This window comes from Cupressus sempervirens, chromosome 2, assembly GCF_028749045.1.
Source record: "Cupressus sempervirens isolate cs-2001-9-10 chromosome 2, ASM2874904v1, whole genome shotgun sequence".
Lineage (NCBI taxonomy): Eukaryota > Viridiplantae > Streptophyta > Pinopsida > Cupressales > Cupressaceae > Cupressus > Cupressus sempervirens.
In genome coordinates, this window is record NC_143119.1 from 457,625,503 (window position 1) to 457,648,639 (window position 23,137).

At 39.6% G+C, this 23,137-nt stretch overlaps 1 protein-coding gene across 1 annotated transcript in view; it reads left to right on the forward strand.

The window, feature by feature from the left end:
• The window catches only part of LOC149573025 (organic solute transporter ostalpha protein (DUF300)), a 290,493-nt gene that overhangs the window by 191,671 nt on the left and 75,685 nt on the right, over nt 1-23,137 (forward strand). Inside the window, exons 5-7 of the mRNA XM_089814171.1 lie at nt 1,930-2,117; nt 2,228-2,316; nt 3,161-3,422. Coding sequence (XP_089670297.1) covers nt 1,930-2,117; nt 2,228-2,316; nt 3,161-3,422 — 539 coding nt within the window. The remainder of the gene's footprint in view (nt 1-1,929; nt 2,118-2,227; nt 2,317-3,160; nt 3,423-23,137) is intronic.

Here is a 23,137-nt window from a genome sequence, read left to right on the forward strand (position 1 = left end):
AATATGATGATATCCAGATCATCAATTCAAGAGCCAAGACAAAATACTCCAGGAGAAATTGTTCATTTGATTACGAGGAATGAAATTACTTATAAAAATTCAAAATAGAACTGAATAAAACTGAAATAGGTAATAGGTAACCACCTCTAACCGGGCATAACTTATTGATTTTAGCAACAATGTTTTTTATTTCTTACAATATCAAATGAAATGAAGTGCCTAGCATAAATGTGGCACAACAAGTAGCATTGAAACCCCATACAATAATGCTGATTTGATGGTGGAATAATTTGTTTGCAACTACAAATCAAAATAACTGTAACAGTAAACAAAAATCTGATCCTTGAATCTGAAAATCTTTCTGCAAGTCTTGACTAACAATAGCTTGGCACTTGCAATTGAGGCAGAAATATAGTCATTTAGATATTTACATTTATTGAAAAGCCCTATTATTTTCTTATGAGGTTAATTATAATATCTAGAATAGAGGTGGGATTGATATGTAATTAGTTGTTCATGAAATTACTTTCCATGGGGTTATTTTTCAAGTGAGTTCAGGCCTTGTGGAAGGAACTCCCTTTCCTTAATGACCAAATGAGAATTTCACATATAAAGACCTGGAATAGCAATATTTTTGGAAACATTTATGGAATACTTTCTTGAACTCTCTCTGTGCTCATGAGTCAATAATCATATAAGCCTTTCTTGGAACTTGATATCCATTGAATGATTAGACATAATTACTCAATGAGAGACAAAGTGCTGATAGACTGATCTTTTGTTCAATGCATAGATTACAAACTCTCCACTCTCAGAGTTGCCGAGTACTCCCAAGTTTTTTTGCTGGGCGAGTACTCTCAAGTTTAACTCTTGCATATTTATAGATGTTCAAAAATGTAAGTAAAAATGTTGATGCAGGGAAAACATTGGATTAGATGCATTTTTCACATCATTTTAGTGCTATTACACTACACATTTTCTCTATTGAAATGTCAATTACTAATTTAATACATTTTGTAATTGTATTCTACAAAAAAAATATGTTTCTTTAAGAGATTCTAAATTTTTTGTATTTTCTTAATTGCCGAGTTTTCCTCGAGTTTTTGTTGAGTATATGCCAAGGTTTTTTCCGAGTTGAAAATTTTGGGCTTCCCGAGTACTCTCCAAGTCCGAGTATGCAAACTATGGTTCAATGTACATATTCCTTTAGTGGGGGAAATAGAAGAGAAACTGCTATAGACATCTTTTACATACAGGAATATTCTTACAAAGAATTTTGGGCAATTCTTATAAACAAATGTTTCCTGTAAAGCAATGTTTTTGATGAAGCATTGTCTCTACTTCTATGTTTGAAGATTGATCCTAATAAATTTGTGTACTATGGGGATGTAACCACAAAAATAACAAGTTTCTACTCTAGATGTATAATATAACCATAAAACTAGCAAGCTTCTACTCTGGATGTATAAACTTCTCACATGATAAATTCCTGTGCTTTTTTGTGTGTGTTTTTATTTATATATTATCGTAGTTTTTTTCTATAAGATCTTAATGCTGAATTAAATACCACCAGCATCCGAAGATATTCTGTTACAACAATTTCCAATGATTATAATTACACAGCTCTTTGCATGGAGGGATACAAGAAATATAAGTTTCAGAGGATTCAACAAACAGAACAAACATTGGTTGGAGGAATTTCATACGTGTTTGATAACTTGTACATTATTGGTGGTGATAATACTGGCTTATTAACCAGCCTGGATTAGTATCTTAGAATTCTTGAATAATTCTGATTAATAAATAAAGCATATTGATTTATGTTTTCTGAATTAGGACCACTAATTTAATGAGGTGAGAGGGAAGTCAAACAATTTCTAGTCATAGAGCAGCATGTAGTTTTTACTTATATTATTAGCTTTTCTTCAGGTGGAGAAAATAGAAGCATAGAGTTTCTTGAGAGAGAATCAAACAACGAGCTTAGTGATGCTCTGTTGAAAGATAAACAAAATAAGGAAGAGTTCATTCAGCATCCCTTCCCTCTGAGGTTGATGATTAGGCCATGGGTCCGTGGTCAAGAATTTTATAGATTTGCAAAATTTGGTATTGTACAGTATGTAAGCATCTTTCATCAGAGCTTTATGTGTTCATTTTGTTCACATAGAAGTCATTCCAAAAGTCCTAAAATATTCTTGGATAACTCCACTGCTTTCTCTATCTTCTTCAGATGATTTTGAAAACACTTTGTGCCTTTTTAGCATTGGTGTTGGAACTTAGTGGTGTTTATGGTGATGGAGAATTCAAATGGCATTATGGGTACGTTAGACCTTGCTAATATAATTTCAGCTTCTTGATTATGGTATTGATCATTCTTCTTTTGTCTCAATATAATTTTGACTATTGATACTATGTATAGTCCCCTTGAGTGTTTGGGTTCACTAAAAAGGGAATAAAGAATAGAAATATAAATATTACTTAGTATGACGTCCCTATAATTTGATTTTTCCTTCAAGATTGATTGTTTACTATATTCAGAATCAACGTTTCTTTTTTACAAATTTCTAAGTGCAACTTTCGTCATGTTTTTCTATAGTTTAGTTTCTTTTTATAGTCTTCATGCAAATGCTTCTTTCAAGTTACATGCAAACTTCTTCATGTTTTTTTACATAGTTTGGTTTTCTTTAATTGTTTTCATGTAAATGCACCACATAGTTTGGTTTTCTTTAATTGTTTTCATGTAAATGCACCTTTTAAGTTGAGTGCTATCGGTGTTACTAAAATCTTGTTGGCTAGTGAAGAGATTTCAAGTTCTTTCATTGATTTCAGTTTAAGTTCATTGATTATTGAAGAGCACAAATGAAACACAATTGTTTTGAGCATTCGTAGAATGATAAACAAGATATAGTTTAGTTGATGCGATATTTATCTCCCTGGAATGCCAAAATCTACAGTGTTATCCATATAGATAAAATAAAGAATAAAGGCTCATCAGTCATCACTATAACCTACATTTTTTTTTACTGTCAGCATAACAAAAGTATAGATTGAGGAGTCTGGTTATTTAGTAGTGGAAAAGAGAAGGCACATTTGTGTGGTGAAATTTTAAATTTCCTTAGGCTTAACTGTGAAAGTGAATTCTGACAAACCTGTCTTTTTGTAGATATCCATACATTACTATTGTGCTGAACTTCAGCCAGGTGTGGGCATTGTATTGTCTAATGCAATTCTATAACGTTACTCGTGATGAACTTCAAGCAATCAGACCATTGGCAAAGTTCATTAGTTTCAAAGCAATTGTTTTTGCTACCTGGTGGCAAGGTGTAGCCATTGCAATCATCTTCTCACCAAGTGTTTTGGGAGTTTCATTACCGGGTGGACAAAAATTTCAGTCCGGTTTGCAGGATTTTCTCATTTGTATTGAAGTAAGTCACATCAACTCTTCCTTGTGAATCTATGGACAATTAACAAGAATTTGTTGATTTTGAAATATAAAACGCTAAAAACTCTGGGAATTCAAAGAAAATTGAAATGAAAGTTCTGTAAGTAGAATATCTTCAGTTGGTCGTTAAAGGATCAATAGGATTTATAGATGAAATTAATTATCTTCATAGAATATAGCTATTAACTCCACATTATAGTATTATATGTTAGATAGACATGAAATGAAGTTCTTTTAGTCTCCAAATCTTCTATCATATTTCCTGCGTAGAGATACTTAGACTAACAGCAGATTAAGTCCTGACTAATGGGTAGCTTTAAGGTAAAATTTGAACATTGATGTTTGCCATGATACTTTCTATATCATTTCAGCTCAACCAAGTAATGAAAAATATACTTTGTAGAAGTCACCAATCCATATAAGTTCCTTGGTTGTTATTCTCAATTATCTGTGCTACCTGCCAAGGACCATAAGTAACTGATTAAAAGATCTTGCAGGGATGTGCATTTTAAGTTTTAACAATGCGTATATCATATTTGCTACATGAATGGTTATTTGTGATTTTTGTTTTTAAATAAGCAAGTGATACAATGCACAAGATAACAGAACCAATTTCAAGTGCACCAGTAGTAATAAATTAAAATTCAACTGACATGATACACAACAAAAAATAAGCAATTTGAAATGATGCATCAGCAATGGTCGAATACAGAAAAACTATAGAGAAACAAGAGACTTTTAATTGTCTACCAGACTATAATTTACTGATTTTACAAGATTCATCATACCTTTCACATGATTAATACCTTGTTCAAAAGGTATTGAAATGTGATTTAAGTTGTGCCGCTAGGCTTGGGAGACTTTGCCTATAAAAAGTTATATTAATTCTTCTAAAAGGTCTTTGTGACAGAAAAAAATAAATTAAATATATATTAAAATCTATTTTTTCCCTCCAGAAAGTTATATAAGGAGGTTGTGTTAAGACGTTAGCATGTGAATTACATTATCATGCTACTCAACGAGTCTGAGTTATTCCAAATCTTCTTGAGGATCTCTCATCCTCTTGGAGTTTTTGGTTCAGGGATGAAAACCCCCATAGCTAGTCGAATCAAACAAATCATTTCTTACTAAGATCACCATTGTGCTTCAAATTGAAATTCAAAATTTTGAATTGCTGAGATGAAGATTTTTGCAACATTTAGAGTTTTAGGTTTTGTTTCCAGCAAGATTCAAAAATTATTGAAGGTCTTGTCAAGGGGAATTATGGGAAATTTTATATTTGCTCATACCATCCCTACCAATCACCTCTTTGTGGGTGAAATTGTTGGATGTTATTTCACTTTTTTTGGACACCATTTTCCTTATCATTGCAGGCTGTGCACTCTACCAAGGTGTTGTAGTCACGAAGAACAAGTCGTACAAATCTATTATAGGTTGTACAATGGTGTTGGAGAGGGGTATGTAAGCTATGGACTTGAGCACCTTGTTTGGGGAGATTTTTCCACTTGATGAGGGGTCCTTGACACTGTTTGAACATATTATGCTTCATTCAGGTGTAGAAATGAACAAACATGGAGTTTGTTGTTATTCATTACAGTTTTACTTGCCGTACCAACCATAGGGACACTTAAGACTTTAGAGTGCCTTAGTTCTATATTAGTTTGAAATGTCTCCCCATTATTCATGTTTGGGCATGTTCTAGAGTATTTTGAAGTGGTTCAAGGAAATTGCAGTATGGGTGTGTGTTTGAAGTGCATTGGTGAGTTTTTTGAGCGCCTTATTTGCTGCCCAAACCTTTTGCAATGTCTTCAAAGCATTATTGGATACATATCAGCATATTCCTTGTCATTTAATAAGGTATATTGTTGGTACTATCTGGGTGGGTTCGTTCATTGTTATCGGGAAATTGGGTAGTTAGACAGTTTGGTATAACAGAGGGAAGTTATATGGGTGCAGTGGTTCGCCTCGCACCCCCTCGGGTACTATATATATGAATCTTTTTCATTTGAAAGGATATGTTGTGCATTGGAAATGTAATCTTGCATTCGATGATTAATGAACACATAAGTTGCTTGTGAGTTTCTCCACCTTTCCTGAATTCAATACCTAGTTCTATATCTATGCATTAGTTCCTGTTACCCCTAGAGGGTAAAACATTTGGCACTGTTGTCGAATTGAATCTAGGAAGCATGGTGATGGAATAGATGGGACTATTGTGAACGACAATAGGACAACCAATGAAGAAGAAATCACATAACTTTTTGAAGGAAAGCACGCTTTGACAATTGACTTCTGTATTTTCCCACAAGCCGCCATTGAGACATTCGTCCGACGAGATCCTGTGTAAGAGGAAGTTATGGAGGACTCCATGTGGGATGGGTTGAACATCAGCCCCATGGTGGATAGGCTTTTGCACCGACTACCTCATTTATTGGCGCAAGCATTTATTGCACAACAAAACCGATGGGAAGAAGTCAAGCGTGAACAATGATGACAAAAAATCCTTCAAAACTTTTTTGAAAGCAATCGTTGGGACGGAGAGGACCGAGATGCATCCTGACGCAGGACCAACTCATGAGCTTTAGGCCTTGGGTGTGGCAAAGAATGCTTGTAAATCTGCAATGGCAAAGGTCGCATAGTCAATCCACTTGTCTTGTACGGAGATATAAATAAATAAAAATTGTTCTCTTTGTTATTTAATATGTTTTCTTGGAATTAATGCCCAATCAATTAAATAAGGATAAAAATAAGTAGGATCCAAATGATATCGTACATGCCACACAACAAGCCCTAATTCTCATACAGCAAGTCGAGTGAAGACAGAGGTTTAGGCAACTTTTCAAAGGGAGCCATGAAGGTGTCATGGAGGGTGACCATGGTGGTACCACGAGGGTACAGGGACCGAAGGGGAAAGTGGTTCACCGAAACACCGGCAGGTGAAAAGTAGTGAGGAGTGACTAGAAGAAACACGACAAGGATTAAGTTGGATTGAGAAAACGAGAGAGTTCATAAATGTGTCTTGTACACCACAGGCGGAGAATCAATGTAGGAGTGAAGAGGGAACCAGTGTGGCTCGAGGTGTCGAAGCAGCATAAGCATGGAGTAACTGAGACAATTAGTTTGTTCCTCACACATTGAACGAGCAAGTACCGTTTGGTAATTGAACCCTATTTTCAAAACTTACCACACCATAGTGCAATGTGAGTGCGCAGGCATAGACACAAACCTCGCGTGGGGCACAACTGACACAACCGATAGTACAACCAGTGGTACAAGTATCATAACTGGTAGTCATGGCGACAAACAAGTAGAAATTGCCCAAATTTATGGGTTAGGCAAAGGAGGATCCAGTCTGCCACTACCAAACATGTGAGACCATTTGGATTGCAAATGGGGTTATTGACTAGGACAAATGGGTTAAACAATTCCCTGCTACACTCAAAGAGGGAGCTATTGACTGGTATTTGGTGTAGATAAGACTAGGTTGACGACATGGGATGCAGTGAAGGAGGAGTTCCAGAAAGAGTTCAAATCACTACAAGACGACAATGAGATATTGGCAGAAATCTATGGTACTAAGCAAGGGAAGAGTGAGTCCTTTAGAGCCTACGGCTGATGGTTGGAGTTACCAGGTAAGATGGAATGTGCACCGGCAGACGAACTCAAGAACCAGTGGTTTGTCGAGGCTCGAGGGACTTAGAACATGTCTCCGAAGGAAAATGAAGATTATACCTCCTACTTCGTACAAGAATGCCTACAATCATGCCATGGATTTGGAAACCGAGTATAAGACCTCCAAGAAGGTAGGAAAATCATCATCAGAAGATGAGTCCTTTGAAGGAAATAGTGATGAGGGCTCAAGCAAAAAATTGCATGCCCTATAGAAGGATCTTCAACACATGATGAAAGAACTGAAGGAAACTACGAGAAGCTCGAATAAAAATGAGGAAGGCAAAGTATGGTGTATGGACTGCAAAGAAGCTAGACACACAAAAGGTTCTTGTCCTAAGAACTATTTCTGCAACATCTACTAGATTCAAGGACATTCCACTAAAGAATGTCCTACAATTTGAAGGTTAGAAACCAACAAGTATTGTTCAGTCAAGAACAACCTTTCATGTCGAGGGCAAGTACCCAACAAAATAACAATAATGCCACTTCTGGCAGCTACAGGAACAATCAACAGGGAGGCTGAGGGAAAAGTAACAATAGTAATGGTATCCATATCAAGTATGATGCTAAAGGGAGACCAATGATACAGTGCAAAATTTGCAATCAATGGGGAAACTTTGCCTCAAGATTTCCAGAGTGAAGAGACACCATAGAAGTTGTGTAGGTGGTCTAGACCTAGCAACCACAAAGACGCCAACTGCTCGAAGCCTGGCATCGACCTCCTTGAAGTTGAAGGGAGAAAGGAGGAAGAAAATGTTCTAGCAATCACATGTAGACAAGTAAAGAAGGTCATCTATCCTGACCCTCGTACAGAGAAACAATGGGCATTGTAGACAAAGGCTGAAATTGAGAAAGTAATATTGGCACGTAAAGATTCAAGGGATATTGCGGGCAGCTCCGCTCAAGCAATGACAGAACAAAATATTCTAAGGCAGGTGATGCAACTGGAAGTTCTGATAAAGGTCAAGGACCTACATGAGACTATGCCTTACCTCTGTACAACCCTCTTAAACACTCCAACCATAATGAGCACCCGAAAAAGAAACGAGGGTCCTGGTGGTTTAACAACAGATCCCATGATACTTACAATGATTAGTGTACAACACCCTACCATGCTGGAGATAGGCATACTAGGAACCAAATGGTGGATCAAGCATGAATGTTCTATCGGAAGAGACTTGGAAGAGCCTCAGGAAGTCAACATTGTGGCCACCGACCTTTAATCTCTTGGGAGCCGACCAACATGGTATCAAACCCCTTGGGACCCTAATGGAATAGAAAGTCACAATTGGCACACAACCATTTACCCTAGATTTTGTGGTAATTCCTCTTCAGCACAAGGGATATGATGCCATCTTCAGGCGAGTATGGTTGGTGACGGCAAGGAAAACCATGATTGGGAAAGGAATACTTTATCCTTTGAGTAGGGCAAAAGGAAGTTTGTAATTGATTTGAGGACCCGGGTGGTTGGTCATCAAATTTTGAACTCGACGACAGAGTAGACAAAGGGAAAAAAGACATGGAACCTAATGACAAAGGGTTATTGGAAGTGAGGGAGTATGCAAATGATGCAAACTCTACAGACGACCTATTCCACTGGCAGATGGGTGACTATGAACTATTCATGCCATCTTGCAATGTATTGGAAATTGAAGAGGAACAAAATGAATTTCCTCCAAAATACACAGAGTACAAGGAAGGGGAGACTAAGGTTAGGGATAGTCTTGCCCACCAATTCTCTAAGGATGAGCATATCAAGTACAAGAAGACAAGTTGCGGGAAATAAATTTGGGGAATGAGCAAAACCCAAAAACCATCCTGATAGGGGATGACTAGGATCCTATACTAAAGACGACCGTATTTGCAATATTTATGGAGTACAAGGATGTGTTTGCATAGATGTACAAGGACTTGTACCCAGAAGCTATGCATACACCAAGTTTCTCTAGTTCCTGGAGCCTAACATGTGTGCAAGAGGCCGTAGAGGATAAACATAAATAATGTTGCAAAGGTGAACACAAAGATTGAATGCATGCTCAAGGTCGACATCATTTTTAGAGTCAAAACAAGTCAACGAGTCTCTCTCATAGTCATTTCCTTGAAGAAGGAAGCAAACTAGATTCACATCTTTGTGGACTTTTGCTACCTCAATGCAGACACCATCGAGGGCCCGTTCTCTATCCCATTCACTGACAGCATTTTGGAGGAAGTGGTGGGCCATGGAATTTATTCATTTATGGATGGATCTTCGAGGTATAACCAGATATTCATTGCAGAGGAAGACAAATTAAAAACAACCTTCGTAGTGAAGGAAGGTGTGTACACATACAACCATTTGCCTTTGGCCTTTGCAATGCACTGCCCACTTTTTAGCGGATCATCCTACACATCTTTGACAAGATGTGAGTAAGGAACCTTGCAACATACTTGGACAATTGGTCAATATTCAGTGGGAAAGACAAGCATATTGCAACTTTGGCGAATGCATGAAGTGTTGTGGGGGAGTTCGTCTCGCCCTTAACCCAAAGTGTCACTTTACGGCACCACAGGGCAAGTTGCTTGGACACATAGTGTGTAAAGCTGGACTAAAAACCGACCCAAACAAAGTACAAGTGATAATGGAGATGGAGGCCCCTACGGATATGTTTGGAGTCAAATCCTTCCTCGGTCATATTGGATATTATTGTAGATTTATCAAGAACTTTTCACAAATATCATTGCCATTGGATAAGCTCACACGGAAGGGGGGCCCATATGTTTGGGAGGAAGCACAGGGAGAAGCCTTTGAGGAGTTAACAACTAGGTTGTTGGGTGCTCTCATTCTGGCATTTCCTAATACGGATAAAGAGTTTCATGTTTACATGGATGCCTGAACTATGCCATCGAGGCTACTTTGGCTCGGGAAGGGGCACATGGACTGGATCACCCGATGTACGTTTTAAGTTGGTTGTTGTCCAATGTAGAGAAGAATTATAGTACTACAAAAAGATAAGCCCTTAGGATGGTTTATTTTGTTCAAAATTTCTGGCACTACCTCTTCGCTAACTCGTTCATTTTCTATGTGGACCACGAAGCCCTCATGTACTTGGTCAATAAGCCCATTATCTAGGAGAGAGTTGGTGGCTTCTGCTACACATTCAAATTGTGGTGCTGCCAGGATGCAGCCATGTGATTGTCGATCAACTGTCACGTATTAAGTTTGGTGAGCCACTTGTTGGAGTGAATGATGACTTTCCCGATGTACACCTATTTTAGATTGTTGTTCTTCATCCATGGTATACAAGTATAGGGGGATATTTGTCCATTACCCAGTTTCCATGAGAAATGCCTCCACGAGAACGAAGAAAGTTGGTGTCGTGGAGCAAGATTTTTCAATTGATCAATGGATTATTATATAAAATAGGGACAAACTAAGTACTTAGATGATTCGTGATTGAAGAAGTAGCAGGAATACTCCAGGACGCCCATGAGGGACCAACGTGCGGATACATGGGTCCTGACACAATGGCAAGGTGCTCCTAGCCGACTTATGGTGGTCGACACTACATAATGATGCAAGGGAATGGGTTGTGGGATGCTACACTTGTCAGCGAGCAGGCAAGCCTCTTAAACACGACTTCATGCTACTCAACCCTTCATATACACAGGAATTGTTTGAAACATGGGGGTTAGACTTTGTCTTATCCTTATGGATTAGTCATGCCCAAAGATCTTGATACATAGTAGTGGCTATTGAATAGTTGGCAAAATGGGTGGAAGCGTGAGCACTGCCAAATAACTCTGCATTGAGCATGACTAGGTTCATTTATGAACAAATCATAACGAGGTATGGAACTCTGATCCAACTGATAGGTGATAGGGGAGGACATTTTGTGAACCATCTTATTAAGTTGCTTACCACAGAATTCAAGATCTTCCACACACTGTCAAATCTGTATTATCCCTTGGAGAATGGCCAGGCCGCAATGACTAATAAGATTTTGGTTGGGGTCATCTATAAGTCATGCAAAGTCGAGGGGGAATATTGGGAGGAAAGACTACCCTCTGTACTGTGCCATACCACACTTCCTACAAAGTGACCACGCACTTCTAATTGATGTACGGGCAAGAAGCAGTAGCACCTGCACATTTTATGGTACCAAGTCTGTGCATAGCTATTGGTCTTGAAGTTTAACAGGAAGAATGTGTAATGCTCCTGCAACCTAGTTAACCCACACTCAAACGTTTTGCACTAAATCACAATGGATGTACAAAATTACCTGGAGAAGGATGGTTGAGACAAGGGTGTTGTACGGATGGATGTTTGGAGGTTGTACAACAACTATACGAGGGTGGTACATGGTGAGAAGAGAAGCATTTGTTGTTCGTACAGTGGACTGTAGATGGCCGTACAGTCAGAGGGATGCACCTATACGGTAGAAGGAGGATGGTGTATTGTGGTGGTGGAGTTATAACCGTACGGAGAAGATAAGGCCATACGGTGGGAAGGACTAGCTAGGCTATACGGTGCTAAGATGGCCGTATGGTGTACAATGGAGGGTCATATGGTGGTAAAGACCAAATGGGCCATACAGCAAGCCGTATGGTGAGTGATTGGAGGGAGCAAGGAAGGTGCAGGGAGTGTTGGAAGATGTGAATGACGCTATACGGTGGCAAAACACAAGCCATACAATGGAGTATTGAAGGATATGGATGGATGGATGGATGGAGAAGGGTCGTATGATCAAGGAATGAGCAGAACGGGAAACAATAGGAGGCCACACAGTTAGATACACAGAACACGATCTTGTTCATACACCAAACACAATAGATTTTGAGGAAATCCACACAATAATAGAGACTTGAATGCAAACAATAATTGCCGAAAGACGATGCTCCGATTTGCCAAATTCGAGCAAAGTATTACAAGAGATGGAATAGGGCGAGGGTTGAATCCCACCGAAACTACAAGAGCCAAATAGGGAAGATCTTTCACTTCCGAAATGGCGAACAACAGAGAATCCCAATAGGAATTCGCAGTATAGAGAAAATAATCCAAATTGCATACCTAAAGACTACCTCTAACCGTGCTTAAATACTCGTCGGGGAAAACTTTCTGAGGGTGTACAAAGATAGTCGACGGTGACACAAACTACGGAAACAAAAATAAGAATGGGTCGGAGATACACTAAATCAATCGGCTCATTACAATAGTTTGATAAATGATTTATTTTATAACAGGAACATTACAGTCCTCGCATCCCAAATTTTGCTTGTCCTCAAGCAAGTGTAATGTCGGGTGCTAGAGAATGTGCTCGCCTTCCCATGTCGCGTCGTCCAATGGAAAGTGTTTTCAACGCACCATATATTCCCTCACCGTGCAGTTCTACAGAGTCTTCTCATGTAATTCGATGATCTCGGTTGGTTCCAATATGAGCTTTCCTTCTTCATTGAGTAGTGGAAGTTTGGTGGCTACCGTGATGTTCTGCCCTATAGCCTTCTTCAGGCATGAAACCTAGAAAATGTTATGAATATGACTTCCCTTTGGAAGTTCTAGTTCGTACGCGACTTCACCAACACGACGAACCACATGATAGGGGCCATAAAATCGTGGCTTCAATTTTTCCTTTCCCTTTTCCTTCAAAGTAGATTGTCAGTACGGCTAGAGCAAGAGATAGACCAAACCCCCTACTTCGAAATTCCTCTCTATTTTATGTCTTTCGGCGTATATCTTCTATTGATTTTGTGCCCGCTACAGGTTTCCCTTCAAGCATCTCAGTATGTCCTGTCCCTCCTGAAGCCAATCCATTGCCCTTGGTGCACGACTATCACCCAGAATTGTGTCGATGAAAGAGAGGGGTTCGTACTTGTATAGAGATTTGAATGGCGCCATTTTGTTGGACATGACATAGGCAAGGATAGCAAAACTAGGGCCAAAGGCTCACCCAGCTATCCAAACCACCCTGCAAGAGTTAACACAGCGGAAAACACAACACAAAACACAGCACCAAGGAGAGAGAACAAGATATCTTTTATTAACTCATCAAATATTCACCATACATGCCCAGCTGTAAGGCCTTCTAGGTTACGGCCAATTACAATTACATTCACATTCAAAGATCCAACTGCAACTTGGCACTTTCAGTTCTGCTCTCTAATCTCCAACTTTTTTCCTCTTCAAAAACCTCCTTAACTCTAAACCTAAACACACTATTTATACTTGCCAAAACGGCTTACAGATCATTCTAGAACATTACATAAGAGAAAGGCCGACACAAGATCCTATCATTAAATTCACGATCAAAATTAAATACGCAAGTCGGCTCCCACTAAGAACCAAAAACAGACAACTCGGCACCCACTAGATAACTCGGCACCCACTAGATAACTCGGCACCCACTGGGAAACTGGCACTCGACATCAACTGGGTAACTCGGCACATGAACAAACACTTGGCATGCACTGGGTAACTTGGCACATGAAGGAATAACTCGCCACACACTAGGTAACTCGGCACATGAAGGAATAACTCGGCATGCACTGGGTAACTCGGCACATGAAGGAATAACTTGGCACACACTGGGTAACTCGGCACATGAAGGAATAACTCGGCACATGAAGAGTGCTACAGTAACTCGGCACCAACTGTAGGATGAACAAAAATGAGCAGGATAACAAGGCAACCCAGGATGCTCCTGCATTAGGACATGTGGTACATGGTATTGTTGCAATATTCCCCTAGATTTAACCATTTGACCCATGCTTATTGTTGTGCTGAGACGTAGTTCCGAAGGTAACCTTCGAGCCATTTGTTCACAATCTCCATTTGTCCGTTTCTCTGTGGGTGGTAACTAGTACTTGGTGATAATTCGTTTCCTGCCATTCAAAACAGTTATGTCCAAAAGATACTGATGAATCGCCCATCCCGATCACTAATGATGTTTTAGGGTAACCCATACAGACAAAAGACTTCTCTAAAAAATAGATCGGCAACTTGTGTGGCCTGAAGGTTAGAGGGGATGGTGAGGAAATGTGCATAATGTGTCAGTCCGTCAACCACCACAAAAATACAATCTTTTCCGTTCACCTTGGGAAGCCTTGTTATGAAATCCATCGATATACTTTCCCACTTATGTTCTGGAATTGGTAGAGGTTGTAGCAGCCCGATAGGTAGAGTATGTTCTGACTTGTTCTGCTGGTAGACCATACACTCTCTTACATATTCCAACACGTCCCCTTTAAGTCCTTTCCATGAAAACCTCTCTCGAAGACTTCTATAAGTTTTGAAGAAACCCGAGTGTCCTGGCAGGGGTGAGTCGTGTACTTCAAGATTTTCTGCTTCAATTTGGATTTTGGCACAAAAAAATTTGATTTTTATAGTAGATGATGTCATCCACCACTCTGTACCGATCATCCTAGGTTTGGTCATCCATTAGCTCATAGGCAAATGTGTTTTTGGAGTATTTAGCTAATAGATGTGCCTTGCAATCGGTTGAAATCTGGTTTAGTGAGCAGATGGTGGGTTACAAGGCATCTGCAACCACATTGTTCTTCCATTTCACATATTCAATATCAAAATCAAAAGCTTGAACCTTGCTTACCCATTTTTGTTGCCTTTCGTTCAATTCTCGTTGCTCCAAAAAATATTTCAAACTGTTGTGATCTGTACGGATGACAAACTTGGCATCTACTAGATACTACTGAAACTTCGTTAGTGCATATACAATGGCCAACATCTCTTTGTCGTAGATGGAATATAGGCATTCTGTCTACTTAAGCTTCCTACTCTCATAAGCTATGGGATTTCTATCTTGCATTAGTACCGTGCCAATGCCTTCTCCGAACACATCACACTCCAAAATGAAGAGTAGTGCTCATTGCCTCTTTCAGCTTATCAAAAGTGAGTTGTGCCTTTTCATTCCACTGGAAAGACCCCTTCCTTGTTAGATCTGTTAAGGGTGCGCTGAGCTGAGAGAATCCTTTAACGAACCTCCGGTAATAGTTGCACTGTCCAAAAAATTCTCGCAAATCCGTGTGTGATTTTGGGGGTGGCCAATCAAGGATAGCCTGAATCTTCTCCTGATGCACTTGAACTATGTATTTACATACAACATGCTTGAGGTACAATATTTTTGTCATACCAAATTCACCCTTGGACTGCTTGGCGAACAAAGATTGTTCCTCCATGATATTTAGGACTTCATTCAGGTGCTCCTCCCATGTGCTGCTATAAATAAGAAGATCATCAAAAAATACCAATAAGTACTTACACAATTGTTTGTTGAAGATGTGATTCATGCATGATTGGAAAGTAATAGGTGCATTGGTCAACCTGAATGGCATGACCAGAATCTTGTAATGTCCATAGTGATGATGGAAGGCCGTCTTTTCTACATCTTCCTCCCTCATGCGGATCTAATGGTATTCAGAACGAAGATCTATTTTCAAAAAATAGACCGTGCCATGCAATTCATCCAACAACTCATCTATCCTTGGTATGGGATATCTATTCTTTATTGTTTTTGTTCAATGCACGGTAATCAACACACATGCGCATCATCTTGTCCTTTTTGACCAATACCACAGATGATGCGAAAGGGCTAGAACTTGGATAGATCCATCCTTTCTCTAGCAATTCCTGAATCATCTTTTCGATCTCATTTTTGAATTTCTTGGGATGACGGTATGGTGTGGTTATGGCCGGCTTGGCTCCTACTTCCAACTCGATGGTAGGCTCAAACCCCCAATGAGGTGGTATGCCAGGAGGAATGTCAATGAAAACTTTATCATGTTTACTTAAAATATCCTAGAGTTCATCATCTTGTGGAGTTGTATGTTGTCCTTTTATAGGTTCCACCAAGATAAAACAATGTGCCACCCACGCAACGTCATCACTCCAAAAAATTGCCTCCATCCGATGCGTAGAAACTTCCTTCGGACCTTCATTTTCCATTCCACGTAGGACAACCTTCTTTCCATCAACAACAAATGTGAAGTCCATCCGTTTGAAACTCTGAGTGTATTCATCAAGTGTCTCCATCCATTGTATGCCTAGAATAACCTTTATGTCATCAAAGTCCACTATGAAGAAATCCTTAGTTACCATGTGATTTTCCATTGTGATACTTAGCTGAGGAACAAGATGCACGCAGGGTAGAAGAGTCCCTCCAACAACCTTGACCTGAAAGCCTATGTGCGTCTCCGTAGGTAGACCTCTTCGCTTTACCAAAGATGAGTTAATGAAGGTTAGAGTGGCTCCACTATTCAACATCACCATAACCTATTTGTCCTTGAAGGGTTCCCCGTACACGAAAAACTATGCACCTCGGGCTACCAGCTAAGGCAATAGTTCTTCCATGTCATACCAAAGCTGCAATTCTCTTTGTATAGTTTAAACTGACCATGTTGGTGTCATTGTGAGGTTGGTTGTCTTCAGCCGACATTTCTTCTTGTTCTTCCTCATCATCGGACACAACCTCAATGTAATGGATCTTCCCTTTTCCGAGGCATCTGTGGCTAGGCTCCCAAGGTCCCTTGCAATTGAAACACAATTTCTTCCTCCAGAGTTCCTATCTGGTAGCTTCGTCCAACGACGGCTTCCTAGTTAGAGGTTTGTCCCTCAGAAACGCCAGTAGTTTGGAATATGAGTAACTTCAAGAGGATGATGCCGATGACGATGCCATACTCCACACTTTATTGATTGCCTTCGACAGGGTAGCAGGATTGAACCCCTTTACCCAACCTTTTAGAGGTTCTGTCAGTTCGTCCATGAAGAGCACTACCCATCTTTTGGAAATGTCCGTGACAAAAACAGAGAGTTTCTGAAATTCCACAGTGAACTGATCGACCAATCCAGTTTGTCTTAGTTGTGCCAAATCTTTGAAATTGAGTTCCAAAGCTTTACCATCAAATTGCTCTATCAATCACTTTGTGAATTCTGCATAGGTATTTATTTCATCATGCCCTAATGTGATGGTGTCATGATGCCACCATTCATGTGCAACTCCCTCCGAGTGTAGTGCCGCAAATTTGATTGCTTCTTCTTCTAGCATAGGATTCAGCTGGAAGCAAGTATTGACCTTCATTACCCATGCTTGCATAGATATGGAACCAAACCTATCAAATGGAGACAAATTTACTTTACTCAACTTTCTTTTGAGATCATCGTTAAAATATCCTCTGTTTCTGCCTCTCGAATATCTCATTCTTAAATCCGTGTAACAAGATTTGAATTCTTTCAATCTTCTCTTAGTTGTTCTTACATCTCTTCAAAGGTTGGTTGTTTCCCTCCATGTTGTGCCTCCGTCCTTGTTGGAAAAGTTGGCATGGAAGGTCGAGAGCGTGCTGGATGAGGGTTTGATTTACCCAACACCGCGTCTGCGTTGTGACTCCAATAAACCAAATATCCTCTCCAAATATTCCTTCCTCATTCATCTCATTCACCTCCTTCAATAATGGAAACTTTCTATTCTAACTCAACTCTCCTCTAATATGAACAGTTCATTTGGTTTGATCTTGACCATTGATCGGTTCCAAGATTCTATAAAAGAGACCCTCTGCCTCTCATTTTGGGGGGATGTGATTGATGAGTATGAATTTTTGTCCGTTTGAGCACTCAAGGATTTCACATTCAAGATTCCATTGCTTTCATATGCTTTCTCATATAGATTACAATGCATCTATTTAGATTAATTTACTTATCTTGTTCTTAGATTAATTTACATACATCTTAGCTTAATCTTGCATTCATCTAGATTAAATCCTTCGTTCTAGTTGGTCTGGTTACTGAACTCTCGATTCTGAGAGTGCATAGTAAAGCCCTGTCTAGATAGAAGGCAATAGATTGCCTTGTGTAGACATTTAGGATGAATAATCTCATGTTCATTCCTAAATGTACCTAACAAACAATGATCATGTTGAAGTGTGTGGTTAATTTGGAGGCCCATATTTAACACTCACAGGATCTACATAGGACTCCATTTCTAGATGGTGATGCTTGGAGGGCATCCAAGCACTTGTAGTTCTTTTTTGCAAATATTTATGGGCCCATGAATACTCCATTAAGCACAAGTTGCAGGTATTTTCTACTATTTTTTGATGATTTGAGCAAGATGATGTGAGTGTATTTTTTTCAGCATAAATAAGAGGTGTTTACAACATATTTTAGAAGTTCAAGGCCTTAATGGAAAAAGAGTTTGGTTGTCAAGTTATTAATTTAGGTCCAAAAATGGTGGAGAAATACTCTTTTGAGCTCTTCGACTTTTGTGCATCACATGGGATTAAGCGTAAAATTACCACACCTGACACCCCATAGAAAAGTGGTGTTGAGCACAAGAATCATACGCTCACTAAGATGGCTTGCTTGATGTTGGAGCATTGTAATGTTCCAAAGAATCTTTGGGCAGAGGCAATCTTAACAGCTATTTATATTTTGAATCAATCTCCCACACAGGTCATTAAGAAGAGGAATCTAGAAGAAGCTTGAGCGAAAGCCCAACATCAGTCATCTGAAGATTTTTGGTTGTACAACATCTGTTTGGTTCTAGATGCCAAGCGTACCAAACTGGATTCAGAGATTCCGAGATTGATGTTCATAGGATACAATGATACACATAAGGTGTATCAACTGATTGATATTGATACAAATCATCTAATATTCAATCTAGATGTGGTGTTTAATGAAGAGTGAGATCCATTTCATCCTTATCCTCAGGATCAACACCACAAACTATACATATGGATGCTCGTCTTCCATTTGGTTCTCCTAATGGGAGGGATCCAATTGACATTGTGACACCAGCTCCTTTGCAAAATATTCAAGCTCCACATCTAGTGATTCCAAGTCCTATTGCAAGAGATCTTGACAGTTGGTGTTTTTCTCCAACCTAAGTGGTGGGCCAAGACCATCGGTGATCTTTATGATGATGAGTTAGTTGAGTTTAGATCTTCCCGAAATAAGACCAAGAAGCACACCACAGCCAATTTTTCTCCTATGGGCAATATTACAATATTTTTGAGCCCTAGACATATTCAGAGGGTAAGGGGAGACCAAAGTGGAAATAGGCTATGGTAGTTGATATTCAGAGTATCATGAAAAACAACACTTGGGTGTTGCTCAATATTTCACCTCACAAGAAACCCTTGGTCGTAAATGGATCTATAAAGCCACATATAAGGTTGATGGCACAATTGATAATTACAAGGTTTAGTAAGTTGCTAAAGGGTTTTGACGGTGGGAAGGCATTGACTATGAGGATACATTTGCTCCCACTGCCAAAATGAGTACCATTCATCTTTTTCTCACCATTTAATCTCATTTTGGTTGACACATCCATTAGGTGATTGTCTGTGATGTTCCAATCTTGGAGAACACAACTTTCACTATATCCTAATCCCATTCCAGTCAAGTGGTGGAAAGGGTAAGCATCACAGATGGCTGTATATTGTTTTGACTCGATCGTACGGTAAAGACTGGTCGTACAGTGTGACCAAACAGGCTGTGGGAAGTCTAGACCGAGGCCGTACAAAAGATATAGGGGGGTGTACAGTATCTACTGGGGTCGTATGGTAGATGTCCAAATGGTAGTATGGTAACAATGCTGAGGCCATATGGTTAGTGGAGGAGGTGTATGGTGGATCTAAACATAGGCCGTACGGTGGACATGTGCAATTGGAGGGTGTGCCAACAAGTCATCTGTACGGGAGAGGCTTGAGGCTGCACAATAGGTAGGAAGTCATCCATACAGTATGTATAGTGAAGGGAAGTGAATAATTGTGTTGATTTGAGGGTCGTACGGTCAGGTACTTGCGATTTGGACATTAACCACCTTTAGTGAATGCAATCTTGTTAATACACAAACAAAGTTAGTTCCAAATGACAACGATATTCAAAATAATACTTGAAAATAATAATGCTTTGCTTTGCCAGATCCAAGCTGAGAAGTATAGAATGGAATAGGGTGAGGGTTGAATCCCATTGAAACCGAGAGAGAACCAAGTAGGGAAGGTCTTTCACTTCCGAAATGGTGAACAACAAAGAATCCCCGACAGAAATTTGTAGTACATAGAAAATAATCCAAATTGCATACCTAAAGACAACCTACATGCTGTGTTTAAATACCTGTCTGGGACAACTTTTCGAGGGTGTACAAAGATAGCCGATGGCAACACAACTACGGAAATAAAATAGAAATGGGTCCAAGATACATTAAATCAATCAGCCCGTTACAATAAAATGATTCATTTTATAATGGGAACATTAAAGTCGTCCCATCCCAAATTTTGCTTGTCCTCAAACAAATGCAATGCCGGGTGCTGGAAAATGTGCTCACCCTGCCACGTCACATCGTCCTATGGCAAGTGTTTCCAATGCACCAGATGTTCCTTCACCATGCGGTTTCGCAAAGTCTTCTCATGTACTTCGATGATCTCGGCTAGTTCCAATATGAGCTTTCCTTCTTCATTGAGTGGTGGAAGATCTATGGCAACTGTGATGTTCTACCCTACAACCTTCTTTAGGCATGAAACATGGAAGATGTTATGAATACAACTTCTCTTAGGAAGTTCCAGTTCGTACGCAACTTCACCAACACGACGAACTACACGATAAGGGCTATAAAATTGTGGTTTCAATTTTTCTTCTCCTTTTTCCTTCAATGAGGATTGTCAATATGGTTGGAGCCGAAGATAGACCAAATCCCCAACTTCGAAACTCCTCTCCATTCTATGTCTATCAGTGTACATCTTCTATTGCTTTTGTGCTTGCTGTAGATTTTTCTTCAAGCATCTCAGTATGTCATGTCCCTCCTGAAGCCAGTCTCTCGCCCTTGGTGCCCGACTATCACCCAAAATTTTGTTGATGAAGGAAAGGGGTTCATACTCATATAGAGCTTTGAATGGTGCCATCCCAATGAACGTGGTACGTGGTATTGTAATAATACTCCCCTAGATGTATCCATTTGACCCACGTCCATTGTTGTGCTGAAACGTAGTTCCGAAGGTAACCTTTGAGCCACTTGTTCACAATCTCTGTTTGTCCGTCTGTCTAAGGGTGGTAACTAGTACTTAGTGACAATTCTGTCCCGGCCAATCGAAACAGTTCTATCCAAAAGATATTGATGAATCACCCATCCCAATCACTGACAATGTTTTGGGGTAACCCGTGCAAATGAAAAACTTCTCTAAAAAATAGATTGACAACTTGTGCAGCCTGAAAATTTGAGGGGATGGTGAAGAAGTGTGCGTACTTTGTCTATTTGTCAACCACCATGAAAATACAATCCTTTCCATTCACCTTGGGAAGCCCTGTTATGAAATATATTGAGATACTTTCCCACTTATGGTCTGGAATCGGCAGAGGTTGCAGTAACCCGACAGGTAGAGTATGTTCGGATTTGACCGCACACTCTCTTACATACTGCAACACATCCCCTTTGAGTCCTTTCCATGAAAACCTCTCTTGGAGACTTCTATAAGTTTTGAGAAAACTTGGGTGTCCTGCCAAGGGTGAGTCATGTACTTCCTTCAAAAAATTTTGCTTCAATTTGGATTTCAGCACCAAAAATATCTGATTCTTATAGTAGATGATGTCATCCACCACTTTGTACCGATCATCCTGGGTGTTTCCATCCATTAGCTCACAGGCAAGCGTGTTTTTGGGAGTATTCTACCAACAGACATGCCTTCTAGTTAGCTCAAATTTGGTTTAGTGAGCAGATGGTGGGTTTCTTGGACAAGGCATCTGCAACCACATTGTTCTTCCCTTTGACATATTCAATGTCAAAATCAAAAGCCTAAACCTTGCTTACCCATTTTTGTTTCCTTTCGTTCAAGTCCTATTGCTCCAAAAAATATCTCAAACTGTTGTGATCTATACAGACGACAAACTTGGCACCCACCAGATACTACCCAAACTTGGTTAGTGCATGTATGATGGCCAACATTTCTTTGTCATAGATGGAATATAAGCATTCTGTTTGTGTAAGCTTCCTACTCTCATAAGCTATAGGGTGTCTATCCTACATCACTACCACACCAATGCCTTCTTTGAATGCATCGCACTCCAAAATGAATAGTCGAGTGAAATCGAGCAATGCAAGTACAGGACAAGTGCTCATTGCCTCTTTTAGTTTATCAAAAGTGATTTGTGCCTTTCTGTTCCACTGGAAAGACCCCTTTCTTGTTAGATCCATTAAGGGTGTGCTTAGTTGAGAGAATCCTTTAAGGAACCTCCAGTAATAACTGCACAGTCTGAAAAATCCTCGCAAATCCATGAGTGATTTTGGGGGAGGCCAATCAAGGATAGTCTGAATCTTCTCCTGATGAAATTGAACTCCATATTTACTGACAACATGCCCTAGGTACAATATTTTTGTCATACCAAATTCACACTTGGATTGCTTGGTGAACAAAGACTCCTCCATGATCCTTAGGACTTCATTCAGATGCTTCAGGTACTCCTCCCATGTCTTTCTATAAATAAGATCATCAAAAAATACCAATAAGTACTTATGCAATTGCTTGTTGAAGATGCAAATCATGCATGATTGGAATGTAGTAGGTGCATTTGTCAATCCGAACGGCATGACCAGAAACTCATAATGTCCGTAGTGACAATGAAAGGCCGTCTTTTCTACATCTTCCTCCCTCATGCAGATCTGATGGTATCCGGAATGGAGATCTATCTTTGAAAAATAGACCGCACAGTGAAATTCTTCTAGCAACTCATATATCCTTGGAATGAGATATCTATTCTTTATTTTTTTTTGTTCAACGCGTGGTAGTCCACACGCATGTGTATCATCCCATCCTTTTTGACCAATACCACAGATGACATGAAAGGGCTAGAATTGGGACGGATCCATCCATTCTCTAGCAATTCCTGAATCATCTTTTCGATCTCATCTTTGAATTTCTTGGGGTGGTAGTACGGTGTGGTTATGACCAACTTGGCTCCTGCTTCCAACTCGATAGTATGTTCAAACCCTCGTGAGGTGGTATGCCAAGAGGAATGTCAATAAAAACTTTATCATGTTTACTCAAAATATC